General features: G+C 39.8%; 1 protein-coding gene across 1 annotated transcript; it reads right to left on the bottom strand.

Annotated features, from left to right (window-relative positions):
* Positions 1-5,729: 5,729 nt before the first annotated feature.
* On the bottom strand, positions 5,730-13,987 carry nt5m (5',3'-nucleotidase, mitochondrial). Its single transcript, XM_033612260.2, has 5 exons — positions 13,519-13,987; positions 10,446-10,546; positions 8,552-8,612; positions 8,288-8,402; positions 5,730-6,685 (listed from the first exon to the last, which is right to left on the bottom strand). Exons 1-5 carry the CDS (start codon positions 13,789-13,791, stop codon positions 6,546-6,548), a joined length of 690 nt encoding a protein of 229 aa, XP_033468151.1. The 5' UTR covers positions 13,792-13,987; the 3' UTR covers positions 5,730-6,545.
* Positions 13,988-14,674: the final 687 nt, after the last annotated feature.

The raw sequence follows: 14,674 nt of genomic DNA, 5'->3' as shown, positions 1-14,674 counted from the left end.
CAATTCTGCCCCCTTACACAAACACCTCCTCTGTGCTGACACTGTTCCTACGCTCACAGTGCACCTCATCTGAACCAGTTTCCTACCTCAGTATCAATATTTGCAGAGAGCAAATGGTGTCAATCTGATTGAAATCACGACCATAACAACGCAAGCAGATGTAAAGTTCTGGCATTTGAACACAATTCCCTGGCTCCCCTGATACAAAAATAATTGGAGGCCGATTTCACTGTTTTTAAAAGGCTGTGGTGCGCTTTTTTAAAAAAGCTTGCTAGTGGTATTTTGAGAAACAAGACAACCTCAGGCATCCATTGGTACTAACCATGTTGGCATAGCTTGTCTGAAAGGGGGCTAAATAACACTCCAAAGTTAGGCCGCATTTTAGTGAGGGAACAACTGGCATGGCAATTTTCAAAGGTGGCCCGTGAACTCTCAACTCAAGATGAAAACGGGTTCTACCGGTACCCATGAGTCTCCCCTAAACTTGAGAAGGCTTGTTCCCAGCAAATGTTTCATTCCTTACAATCAAAGTGCTCCTTCAAATTAAAGTTGTATATTTCTACTGTTTCATTTTTAAGGAAAACGACAACCAGTCTGTTTTAAGAACAATGAATGGCCTGACATAATGTTACGTGCCTGTGTTTTTTTTCAGCATGTAGCTGGTCCTTATGATTCCTCATCAGCGAAGGTATAAATGAATGAAGGAGTAGTGCTGGTGCCACTGGGTCAGAAGGCTGTGACAACTGCGCGTTTCTAAGATGTAGGTAAATAAGTGAGAGTTTGGCTAAGTGCTGTGATATTTGTTGGCTGTATTTAATCTTTTCTTTATTTTGTGTGTTCCTGCTACAGGCGATCCGGTTCCCTTTTGGAGCTCATTTTTCGTTGATGGTCTTTTTTCCCGTTTTCATTGTAAATAAACCTCCTTACTGAGCACTCATGTTGGTTGAGAGACATAGCACTAAGCGTTACAGAACATCCTTTGTTCCCACTGCTATCACTATTAATAACCAGCAGTGACCACTAATTGTCCATGATTTATCCCTGACAGTGTGTGATGCTGGATTGTGTGTGTTAAGTATTTGTTCTGTCTGTTTTAATTATGACTACTCTCTGTATCCCAAATGGCCCCCTGGGGACATTAAAGTTTTACCTTACTTTACCTCGCTTTACCTTATCTTACATAGAGGGAACAAACAATAATATAACCCTGTGAATACAACACTGAGGGCAGAAAATGCTGCCCAGTGACTAACACTGACATTTTACAGCACTAGGTTTGAATGGAGCTTGCATGTTGACGTCCACAGACAGACTGGAAACTCTGTCAGACTGAGCTGTCATCAGAAGTTTGTTCTTCTGCTCAATAACTCAGCCAAACAGAAAGTAAAGTTTGGAAGCTAAGAACACTTGGCCAATGACTAAATTCTGGTCGACTACCAAATAGATTTCACTACTATCTTGATCCAATTACGTTTCAAAAACATTAGCTTTGGCAAGCACAAACTAATGATAAAAAAAAATCAAAATGTTCAAGTTGTGACAGAAAAAAAAACCCTTTACAAAAACAAAGCTCTCAGAGCAGCTTTTTAATTTAAGAAAAGGGACCAATATGTAATTGAACTTAACTTTTAATATAGTGGTTACTATTGTCGCCTCCCCATCGTATGCCTCTACAAACCAGTCAAGTTACATTTACAGTTCACATCCACATCTGTGAAAACATGGATGCTTCACAAACATCGTCCTCCCTGCAGCACAGAAGATCTATACAATCAGCACAGTTTCAATGTGGGCACCCAAGATTCACCAATTCAGTATCTGACAAATGTTTTCCCTTCTGTTCCTGAGATATGACATTGAGTAATGTCCAGCAAAATGTTTTTGAGGAACATTATGACGTCACAGTGAAAGTGACCTTTGATCCTCTGGATATATACTGTAAAGTCATCACTTCATTATTTCATCCTATTAGACATTTATGTGAAATTTTGTTACAGTTAGCACATAAATTGAGTTAAGGCCAAATACATGTTTTGTGAGGTCACAGCAACCTTGACCTTTGAGCACCAAAATCAGTTCAGGACGTTTGTGCCAAATTTGAAGAAATTTCCTCAAGGTGTTTGTAAGATATCGCATTCAGGAGAATAAGGCTGATGCGAGGTCACAGTGACCTTGACCTTTGATCACCAAAATCAGTTCAGGACGTTTGTGCCAAATTTGAAGAAATTTCCTCAAGGCGTTTGTAAGATATCGCATTCAGGAGAATAAGGCTGATGCGAGGTCACAGTGACCTTGACCTTTGATCACCAAAATCTAACCCGTCATCAAGGTCACAGTGATCTTGGGCTTCAACCTATGACCAGCAAAATCAAATCACTTCATTCTTGAGTCCAAGTGGATGTTTGTGATAAATTTAAAGAAATTCCCTCTAAGCTTTCTGTAGATATTGCATTCACAAGAATGGGACGAACTGTTGTTCGTTGTAATTCCTCTGGCAAACCCCCCCCCCGAAAGCATTACCCATTAGAATCCCTAGTTAAAGATCCTCACACAGATTTGAAAGTGTGTATTTATTTTTGTGTTGTAGTGGACTGTCAACCGGTTCCAGAAACCATTCAGAGCATCTCTTTGCTCTTTACTAATGCATGCTGGGATTACACTCTTGTTCACAGAACCATACAGTGGCTAATGTAAGAAATGTATGAATAATACTCTGGCAAGGTTTTGCTCCATTCAACAAAACAACTCTAAAATTAAACCAGACAGATGGAGCTCAACTGAGCAGCACAACAGACTTCAGGTAAAGGTGTAGGTAAAGATGAAAGGAGACCTCAAAGGACCCAAGATTCGATGCTGTGTGATTATCTAACTTCTCCTGTTGACACACCTCTCTGGAGGGTGATTTCACACAATTGGCTACACCATCTGCTGCACACCTCTGACAAGTAGAGTCAAGGAGGTTATGTTGTGGTTTCAGGACAGTATTTTGGCGCTTTTACTACTACTGCAAAAATCATGAAAGCAAGACAAGCAGAGATGTCACATTAACTTAAGTTTTTAGAATTCTTTATTAAATCTATCATTTCTGCATTGTGTTTTAACATCTTTTCTCCCATAAATGCTGCAGCAAAAATGATTATCAGCACCACAAACATGAGACATTCATTGACAAAAAATGGCCGGCATACAACTGACACACATGCAGTGTTTGTGTAACGGTTGACTGGTTGTTTTTTTGCTGTCAGGTAGCTTGGCAATCAGGTGAGTGATCACATGGAACCGATGAGTTCCTCCACAGGAGCTTCCAGCACTTTTAAGACACAGCTGACCTAGTTGACCAGTAAGTGGTGGTCGGAAGTATGGTAAGAAAGAAAGAAAGACTTTGAAAGTGCACCAGGTCACAAACAGGGTGTAGGACGAGGGTTTTATTCCAGAGATACTGGATGGATGTAAAATACTGGGTTCCCTCCATGAATTTTGATTTCCTCCCACAGTCCAATGTGAAGTGAAAATTCTAAACTGCCCACAAACGTGACTATGTTTACTCTCTCATGATAACTTGCAGTGGGAGTTTTCCTGCCTTTTATCCAAGGCAAGCTTGGCAGGCTCCAATTCCCCAGCTGACCCTAACTTGGAATAAACATTCCTAAGTATCATAGTTTTCATGTCCAGCGAGGATTTCTTTTACAACTAAATTGGCCCATTACAGCGTTCTCTGGTTTAATTCTTAAGAATTTAATAGATACAGGCCAAGGTTGTCATTCTCAAGTATGTAGTGAAATTTATTGGGAATATAATTAGCAAAAAACACAAGGATTCATGGGTACATAGAGGCAGATGTTGACATTTGATAGTGTGCAGTTTCTCATGTGTCTATCTGGGTATGACAAAATGGACCGAGGGCAAACTGCAGTCTAGACTGATGCTCATATTCAGCAGCTTCTTCATGTGTTCATAACTGATATGATCAGCAGACAGGAAATCACAAAGAGCACAAAGAGGCATCATGTTAAGTAACACTTTGTCAGACCACCAGAATGTCAACCAAGGAGCGATAATAACTTTGACCAAAAGCTATTTGTGAATTCATGTGACATTTGACAATTTCAGCCTCAGTATTAAAACTAAGCATGATAATCAAATGCACCCATGACTGCACCCCAAAAATGTGGACCGTCGAAAGCACTTTGGTCATACTGTTATTCCTTTTGTTGTATGTGTTCTAAGCAAGGTGGACTAAAGCACAGCATTTAACGGACACAGACAGACAAATAAGCGTTTGAATTTCTACATCAGACGAGGCACAATAACACAGCACAAAGTACATATGTCATAACACATGTTCAGCATCCACCACTTTGTCCCCATAGAGCACATTAGCAGTAACAGGCAAACTTGTAACTCACCTGCTAGAAAGACAGTGGAAAGTGGATTCAAACAAACTTAAAGTTTGTCTTAAAGGGTAACTTCGGTATGTTTCAACCTGGACTCAATTTTCCCATGCTGTTGTGTCTTAGCGACTGCAGGGAAGAACAATATTTGAAACTGGTCCAGGACTGACCCACGAAACAGGCTGCAATGTAATCACTTAGGGCAATATGCACCCTAAAAGTATGCCTACTATAACTGCGTGTTTTGCCACTGACAGGCTCTGGTTGTTATTCTAAGTGTCTGACAACATTATGGAAAGGATCCCTACAGAGATAGACATTCTTTTTAAAGAGTAAGGCCCTTTTTGTTTGACCAGAAACAGCCCTGCGTTTGCTGTTGCCAAACCCACCAGACTCCATTTAAATAAACAGTAATTTTAGTGTGTATGACGCCAGCATATTTACACATCTAACTGTGTGGATTGAGTTTTTTTTTTTAAGTAAACCAGAGTTGGTGATTGTTGGAACAGTGAAAAGATGAGCTGAGACGTATTTTGAGAGTTTTATTATGTTTCCATTGACTTTGAATGAAGTGTCTTTTATGATGACAAAATCATTGTTTATTTAAATGGAGTCTGGTGATTTTGGAGAAAGCAATTTTAGGGATCTTTCTGGTCAAAAAAAAGATCTATGTCTGTAGGGATCCTCTCCATAACCCTATTAGACACTTTGTAATAGCAATCTGAGCCTGTCAGTGGAAAAACACTTTTATTCAACATATATTTACGTGTGAGTGCTGCGGCCTTGTTGCTCAATACTGGGCCAAATTCAAATATTGTTCTTCCCATTAGGACACAAAAACATGGGAAAATAGGGTCCAGGTTGAAAAATACCAGAGTTATCCTTTAACTGACCTTAAAACAGAACAATTCAACTGACTGAGAGAAAGTTTTTTTCCCAAAAATGTTCACTTGCTAAACACACCTCAGACAGAATAAGTTCTTAGAAGGAACAGACAAATGCAGTTTTGTGGCTCATGTGACTCAAAATGTGAAAATAATGTATATATATTTTTTTCAGTCCACTTGTATTTTAAAATCACAAATGACATGCTAAAATAAAAAATAAATAATTGTTAATACTCCTTTCTCATTTTAGTGTATTTACAATGAGCAAACTGCAAGAGTTTTGCTTATTGTGCTCAAAATAGCTTTACTGGCTGTGTGAAAGTAGAGCATGTAAAACAAACAAACAACAACATATAATATAAATCATTTCTCTTTTTTGTGTGTTGGTTCATTCTAACATATAAAAATAAAACGTTAAATTCTAAAATAAACTCTTACACAAACCCCAATATGTCTTTTCTTCCTTTAATATTTTTAACATATCCAACGCTAGTGATGGTTTTGGCAACATGCATATGTACAGTGTGCGCAATTCAATTTTTTTCTTATATCGGTGTATTAGTTAAGATGCATAGATCTTTGTGAAACAGAGGAACTGCGTATAAAAAAGCACCAATGTAACTACATCTGTTCTTTAAAACCATAAGAGACATCTCTGTACATATATTTATATTTACATGACAGTGGTACTTGGTGACTTGGGACACATGAAGTACCCTCCCAGAAAGTACATGTAAAATGATGACCAGATGTAACAATGTGTGTTCTTACAGTATGTTTATGTATTGCACATACTCGACAGTGCCTACGACTCACGTAAACTATTTTTTGTACATCTAAGTGAGTGGTGGAGTGCCCTGCTGTATATAATAAGTTCAATCTGCCCTTTTACCTCAAGTTTTGTTGTCACAGTTTCTTCAGTGAAAGTTGGTGGAAAGGTAGCTCACTTCACACTCAGTCTCAGAGTGCCCCCTTGTGGTCAAACAAGTGAATGTCCTCTCCTGACAGAGTGCAACAAGTGTCTGCTTTGTGTAAGACATCTAGCCTGTTTATATTATTCATTCCTCTGATTGTTCCCCTCTTAAAATTTTTCTCTACATCTTTTCAGAAATAAATTCTGGTGTTGCGAGACAGAGTTCCCTCTGAGTCTCGACCCCCACCGGTGCTGTGATGATGTTACCACAGAGACCCCCAAGTCCTCAACTAACCAGGAAGCCAGGCGGCTGGGGCTGGGGCTGGGGCTGGGGCTCATGTGCGAAGGGGTTCCTCACTGCCTTTTGCTGTCCAGAATTGCCCTCCAGTCGTCCGACCAAGACAGGAGTCGTCTATGGGAGGGGCTGATGGAAAGATGCTTGTTGTGGCAGGCGGTGAACAGGACGTGCTCCCACGTCGGTTTGGGCTCCACGCCTGGTCAGGAGACATGTTAGATAGATACATTACATAGCTGAAAACCACACGTTTCCCTGCAGAGCGTACAAACCACTGCTTTAACCAACCCCAGCAGATCCTGGCTAACAGTCCTCTCACTGTGGCAGCTGTCTTACAAGGTGTAAATGAAGCAGTGAAGAAGATGTATGCAAATCATTTTAACACCCACATGACAAACAGGATTATGCAATCCTCTTCCTTTCAGATTTTTCTCCTTCCTTCTACCATCTTATTAATCTTGCTCTTCAACTCTTTGCTGAATGCTGTTCAGTTTAATGCTATTTTTAGAAACATATTTACATTTGGTTATGTCACCGCCTTTTGCCAGTCAGTGATCGTTATAAACAGCAAAGCCTTCAGTTCTCAAAACTCAGTCAACAAATACACCTCAGCTGCACTTCTTCACATCAGAGAACTTACAATAATGTATTTCCCCCTACGCTGGAACAGCAATTAAGCAATAGTAGTTTAGCAACCGTTACTAGGCAAGACAGGTACGTCAAGCTTTGGTGTTATCCACATGCTGAAGCAATGTTCATGGGTCTGTAGTAAGACTGCTACTCTACATTGAAAGCATTTAGAGGTTCATGTCATTTTGTTTGTTTGCCCCTACAAAAGCAAAAACACATGGAAAAAAGTGTAAGGAGTGGATTTGTCTAGTGTAAGGTAAGGTGCAATTGCCTGTCCTGTTAACTAGCTAGCCACAGTAGTAACCAAGTTTAACTCCCATGGGCCAATGAACACATGGGATTACACACTGCATTTACAAAGCGCCCTGTTCATGACATCAAGGTTCAAGTTCAAGGTTCCTTTATTGTCATTGTACAGTAAGGCATACAATACAACGAAATTTCTAGTGCACTCAGTTAAAGCACATCCACTGTGTAGCCTACAGGTATTAAGACAATTAAATTTAATGCTTTTTAAGACCCGTTCAAGACACCTTTTAACCAAATTTAGGACAGATTTTTGGACAAATCACATTTTAGCATTGCAGGTTAGCATTGCAGACAGTATGTGGTCTTGTTCAAAGGTAAGTGTAATGTAGGAATATGATTATTAGAGTGAGTTAAGTCATTTTGGCATGCATTTCAACACCTTTTACAGGATTCTAGTTTTAAAACAAGTCAGCTGGAAACTGTTTTAAAAGACATTTTCAGCCAATTTGTGGAGCTAACGTTAGCTTAGTTAGCCAGCCAGCTACATCTGATCAACTCCTCCAGCGACCGTTTTCATTTCAGCCGACAAAAGTCATCCACTAGAAATAAGAAACCTGCTTTTGTCTGCCTGTGTATGAAACTAAGGACCTATTGTTTAACGAGGACAAATACCTTTAAGTAGTAAATCTGCCACCATTATCATTAGAGACTGCGTATGTCACGTACCAGAGGGGTGGAGCTTAGCAGGCAGCGATGGATCTGGGAGCTGCATTGTCATCAATTTCAAACGCAAAATAAACAGGTGTAACAATACATAATGATCTCTTCTTATATAATTCTTTGACTAAATTAAATTATCTTTGTTGTTATGATGAGATAAACACTGCGTGTGCACACACGCAAACACACGTACAGTCCTCACCTAGAATGTCAGGCTTATCATCGATGAGGATGTCCCCGGCGATTACTGTCTTGTCTCTGGTTAGGATGACTCGCTCCAGAAAGTCATGGCCCAAATGTTTCTCTACCCAGGCATACTGGACAAACACACATGCACACACACAAACACCCACACACACACACACGCACGCACACACAGGGGAAATGAGATCTAATTAGAAAAAGAAAACAAATAAGTATTTACAAAAAGAACAGAATGGATGTTGTTGATGAGCAGAGGGCTAACCTTCTCATACGGGCAGTGTTTATAATGTTTTATTGGACTGGTGCAAATAAAGACATCTGTGCTGCGGAAAGAAAAGGACACAACAAGACAAGAGTGGAAAAATTAAAAACATCAACAATATTGATTTTCCAGCTGCTTACATAACAGACACGCCGACTCTGTGTAACCGAAAGCAATAGCTATTTTTGGATCAGGCGGTGGACATTCTCTGGAAGGAAAACAAAGAGGTCAGAAATACAGTATGAGATCGCACCATGTGACACATTCCGCTGATAAGAAAACAGGTTTATTCAGACACTGCTGGTTATAGAACCCCATTTATTTCCACCATTAGAGCAAATGTAAACAAACAGTTTCATAAATATGGCGGCTATTTTTAGATGTTATTCCACTGTATCACGTGGCTCTGAGAATGCTACCGGAAATGGCAAACGCATCCTGTTATCAATACAGATGCTTTCATTAGAGCACACAGAGTGCACCAACAGCACAGCAGCCAGTGTCTCAATATGACTCCATATCAGTATTTGACATAGCAACACAATAATCAGTGATAATTATCAATCCATAAATTCCTTATCGGTGCATCTCGTGTAAAGAAAGTGTCTCATCTTGTGCATATGAACATAAATCAATGTAATGTTTCCATTAACATAACTGATGTGAAGTGAAGGGTCAGGGTGGCACAGTGGCGCAGTGTTTAGCACTGTCACCTCACAGCAAGAGGGTTCCTGGTTCAAACCTGGGGTGGGGGGGCCCTTCTGCGTGGGGCCTGCATGCTCTCCCTGTATCAGTGTGGCTTTCCTCTGGGTATGGATTCAGGAAGAAAAATACTACATATATGGCAGTACTGGATCTAACTAATAAAATCAATGATGCAATTGATGAAGGCGACTACGGTATTGGCATTTTTTGGACTTATCTAAAGCATTTGATACCATCAAGATTGACATCCTAATCAACAAATTGCAACACTATGGTATTAGAGGCCTAGCGCTAGACTGGTTTCATAATTATCTGTCTGGAAGACACCAATATGTTTATGTAAATGACCATAAATCATCATACCAATCCATCAATCATGGAGTTCCCCAGGGTTCCATTTTAAGGCCGCTTCTCTTCATCTTGTATATGACTTTGTTAATTCCTCATCTGTACTACATAAAGTATTATTTGAAACTAAAACACTGTGACTGTCTATTGTGTGCCTATTATATGTCTGTTTCTTTGTTGTTGTATCCTAAGAATATCTGGCCAATATCCTGTCTGTTATTTGTGGGCCCCCAGGCCCCCTATTATAAGCTTTAAATAGCTTCCTTGGGGTGACCCTTTCACACATCAAAATACTGTAATGTCTGTATACAGCATGTACTGTATTTCATATTTCATATTATCATGTGTGTGAAATAATAAACTAAACTAAACTACTCCAGCTTCCTCCAATAATCCCTAGATATGCAGGTTAACTGGTGACTCTAAATTGTCCATAGGTGTGAATGTGAGTGTGAATGGTTGTCTGTCTCTATGTGTCAGCCCTGTGATAGTCTGGCAACCTGTCCAGGGTGAGGATTCCTTATCTGCTGTGAGGGTCCAAGGACAAAGGGATGTCGAATGTTGTAAAACCCTCTGAGGCAAATTGTGATTTGTAACACTGAATGTGGTAATTTAGCAAAGTTATAAAATGTGTTCATTATCCCAAATGATTGATGTCACCAATATGCTAATGAGTTCATGTATGGTGAGCTGTCTTACTTTAAAGCAGTGTATCTCCCTCACTCAATTTCTGAGATGATCTACTGCTCAGAAACTTGCCTGTATGACATTTTACTCTTACATCAGCAGCAGCCCAATCAGATTATATATCAGATGAGTGAACTGAATGTTCAAGACCTACTTATCCATCTTGGCCATCTCCTTGACCGCCTCCACTCCTCCTGGCAGTGGCTCCAGTTCTATGAAGAAGTCCTTGGACTCCCAGATACTGATGGCTTTTTCCTGGAGCAAAATAAACACACACCCAGCATCATATCAGTGACTGATAAGGTGTATGTATGTATGTACCCATGTAACATGTGCTCTAAAGACTGAATGTTCATAAGTTGACTTTTTCAGTGTCAGATAGACACCCGGTTGCCAAAAGGAATAGAGAAGCTGATATCTGAATGAGACTGTACTGTGCAGCTTTTTTGAATGTGTCAATAACGACAAAGCAGGAAGTGAGAAAAACATCTTTGTGGTCTATTTCCTCTTTTGTGCTCATGTTCAACACAGACCTCATAACCTTGGCCTAGTGTACGATTTTGTGGCATAATTTATTTGCGTGATATAACACAGATTAGACATATTTTACAAAGCTTTTCAGATCAGGGTGAGTGGGCAGTTTTTCCGTTGTCACAAAAACAGATTAACTGGCTTGAACATGCACTTTTGCATACTACTGCACTGTGTGGAATCCTATGAGCTAGATCTACGCCTCACTTATACAAACTTAGTAACATGAGAGCACCAACAATTTCCCAATTGGAGCTACTTATGTGAACATTTTCCTGTTTCTTTGCTCCTCTATGACAGTAAAGTGAATATCTCCTCTATTAAAAGGTGTCACAAAAAAAAAAATATATATATATATATATATATATATATATATATATATATATATATATATATATATATATATATATATACATACATATATATTGTAGCGTTGCGAGGTAGCAAGGAGGGTAGAAGAAGGACGAGGAGGAGGCGAGGTTGCAGTTTGCTAGCTCAGCAGAGCCCCGATTTATTCCCTTGCCGTAGTAACAGCTAACCCGAGGTTGAGGTGTCCCCGGGAAAAAAAACAAAACAGCTCTCTAACTATCACTGAACTCTGCCCCTCAATCACTATGCCGCCAACAGCTTCCGCAGCCTCCCGCTCTCACTCCCACCCCCTCTGTTGTGAACTGTCGTAACTTACCCCCAACATTCCTTACCTCTCCCCAGAACAACTTATCAGCCAATACCCCTACAGTGGACACCTCCCTCAATAGAAAATCATGTAATCAACACACATAATAACAGTCACTATATACCCAGCGTTACAATATATATATATATATATATATATATATATATATATATAAAAACATGTAATGGTTCAGTATGGAGGTAGTTTTTTTTACAGTGTGGGATAAGAGGCTCTGCATTTTGTCATTTCAGATACTGGCTACGTTTCAGGCTAGCTGAGATTGAACAGGTCAGCACAATGCAAATGCATACATGCACCACTCTGAGGATGCATACAGGCACTGCCAGTGGTGTAATGCAGTCAAGGCTGTTTCTAGAGGTCTGCCCCCCATTTCCTGTTAAAATATTTATTATATGCAAGTACAGCTGTGCAGTATAATTTACAAATATGCAATAAATGAATGCCACTGCTGTCGACATACATTACACATGCAGTGCAACATAAAAGATTGACAATTTAAACATTAATATTACATTCTAGTTTTCCACTTTTTAAAACATTTGAATGCAACAGAATAGAAAGACACGTCAGTGTTTGACATTGATTGTACACACAGCAGTCGAGCAACGGCTGGGTGCAGCAACACTATGTGGCCAAACCACACACAGAGCTGCAGTACACTTCAATAGTAATAATACTGCCAATACGTTAAGTTTATTTGTGACTATGATTACATTTGCTAATGCTTATTTGAAGGCTGTGCATGGTTGCCTGTAACAGCATAGCTTTTTTTTTTTTTAAATTAGAATTTTTCATCAATATGTTTGAGTGCACTGGTTCCCAGCCTAGGGGTCCTGACCCACCCTAGGGGTCACGAGACTTTTCTCTGCATTTATTTCTGTGAAGAAGATGAAATGAAATCATTGTTATGCACTTAATCACACATTTGATTATCATTACATCCTTGTGACTAGAGAAACATGTTAAAATCATTTTTTGCTGATGCGTTTAAAGAAGTCTTTTAAACTGTATGCCCTGTTTTCTTTTCATTTTTTGTGTCATTTTTTTGTTTGTTTGATTTTTGTGCTTTCTTGTATTTTAGGTAGAGACTACAGTTGAAAAATAGCCTTTTGGCTAATTTTGGCATTTTTATACCATGTTTATTTATTAATTTGCACTGTCCCTTCTTAAATAAACTAAACTGAAACTACATTATACAAGTTTTGATTATTATTCAAATAAAATAATTAAATATTAATTATAAAGATACCTGACAGAGGAAACCCATCTCTCGTGCAATATTCACAGGAAATAATCTGCTCAAAATTCATACAAATTGCTCCTTTTACACAAACTTCCTGCAGGTTTTGTGTTCAATATTTGGGCTACCTGTACAGTTGTTCTGCACTGTGATCGTTATACATTAAATAATATATGAAATATCCATTAAATGTCACTTTGTCAGGTGTCATCAGTTAACTTAATGATTAAAAGGGGGCCCTTAAGGAAAAAGGGTGGAAACCAGTGGGATATACACAGGTATAGAGGGAATTCCATCATGTTTTCCTGTCTGTTTACAGTGTACCCACCCATCAGCCAATTGGAATATATACTGTAGGAGAGTACACCCACTTCCTGCTTGGTATCCTACCCATCTACCTAGTACACCCACCTCATTACCTATCACTACACCACTCTGATCATTGCTTTGCTTTAATGAACCACTAGCAAAAGAAAACTGACGAGCATTGATCTATATAGCCCATTAAAGAATGTTTCTGTGTGAGTGACCAGCAATATATCATGTTGGTTAATGTCAAGCTACAACTGCAGACTCCACAGAGTGAGAGCTGCATCTACAACACAGTCTGTCAATGGGAAATACTGTTAATTAAATTATGTTCAAATATAACTATTTTACCAGGGACCCTAGGGACCCAGCTCCAGGGCATCTGGCTCTGTGTAGGACTCCAAATGTGACTACAAGTAACTATATTCCACATGAATGCATGCCACTTACACACAGGTCACTCCTCAGCTGCCCGTACTGCGCTGACACCCAAAACCCTCTCCTGTCTTCTAGGGTGATGTGGGGTTCCTCCGGGTACCGGGCTCGATACTTCTTCAAGAACCCCCCTTCGAAGTCCGCCAGAACCCCGTCCATGTCGACCAGAACCCGCAGTCTCTTACCCGAGGCAGAGGAGGAAGACATGTTTCCGCAAATCCTCTTAACCGGATCACGGAGCATAGTTTTCCCTCTTCCTAGTAGGCGTGCGGTGCCGTACAGTAACATTGTTGACCCTTGACTGAGCGGCTGCAGCTGCGGTACTGTAACTAGAGTTAACCCTCTCCAAACGGCGGCTGGAGACACTGGACAAAGTCCGCATGGAAGTCGGAAAGTTCTCTTAATACTGCCGCGGTTAAACCGTGCACTTTGTATTGTGGTGTTATTTATCTTTGAGTGAAGTTTTGTGTCACAGCCAGACAGCTGCTAGCGGTCGGTGGCTAACTTTAGCTGACAGGCTAGCCGCACAGCAGCAGGCAGGTCAAATGTGACATGCCTTTGGTCACAGTTTAATGGGACCTGTTTGCATCGTTTGTCAGTGTGTATTAACTTCCCGGCAGCGACCCAGAGCCTTTCTCAAACCCACAGCATCTGTAACATCTGGCTATTAGTGCCTCCTGAGCAACACCGACTAGTACACAGCCGGTACTGCGGCACCAAGGAGAGAAAAGCTGAACAGGGAGAACACACTGTACTACGAGCCTGCTCACTGCAAAGATATGTGACAACAACACGATGGCTCACTCCGCCACTGATTTGTGTGTGAGCCTTGTATAGGCACAAACTGCAGTTATACAGTTTTGCAAATCAAATTTTTCTCATCTTCAATAATTTGTAAACCAGTTTGGAAAAAACGTGTATGTTAATATGTTACCACCATTATTTTTATTATGATCATGATTATTTATTTATCTATTTTTTTTCATGGGTGGAATTTATTTTTGCCTAAATGTGACAAGTCATAACCAATCCTTTGTGGGTAAAATAATATTTCTGCATTTCTAAAAAGGGGTGGTTGATTGGACTGATGGCATGATCCATCAGCTGTACGTAAAATGCATGACATTTTAAATTTGCCAGGGTAAATGTTTAATTGTCTATATTTGAGTTG

This window comes from Epinephelus lanceolatus, chromosome 21 (assembly GCF_041903045.1).
Source record: "Epinephelus lanceolatus isolate andai-2023 chromosome 21, ASM4190304v1, whole genome shotgun sequence".
Taxonomy (NCBI): Eukaryota; Metazoa; Chordata; class Actinopteri; order Perciformes; family Serranidae; genus Epinephelus; species Epinephelus lanceolatus.
This window is presented reverse-complemented; position numbering and strand designations above follow the sequence as displayed.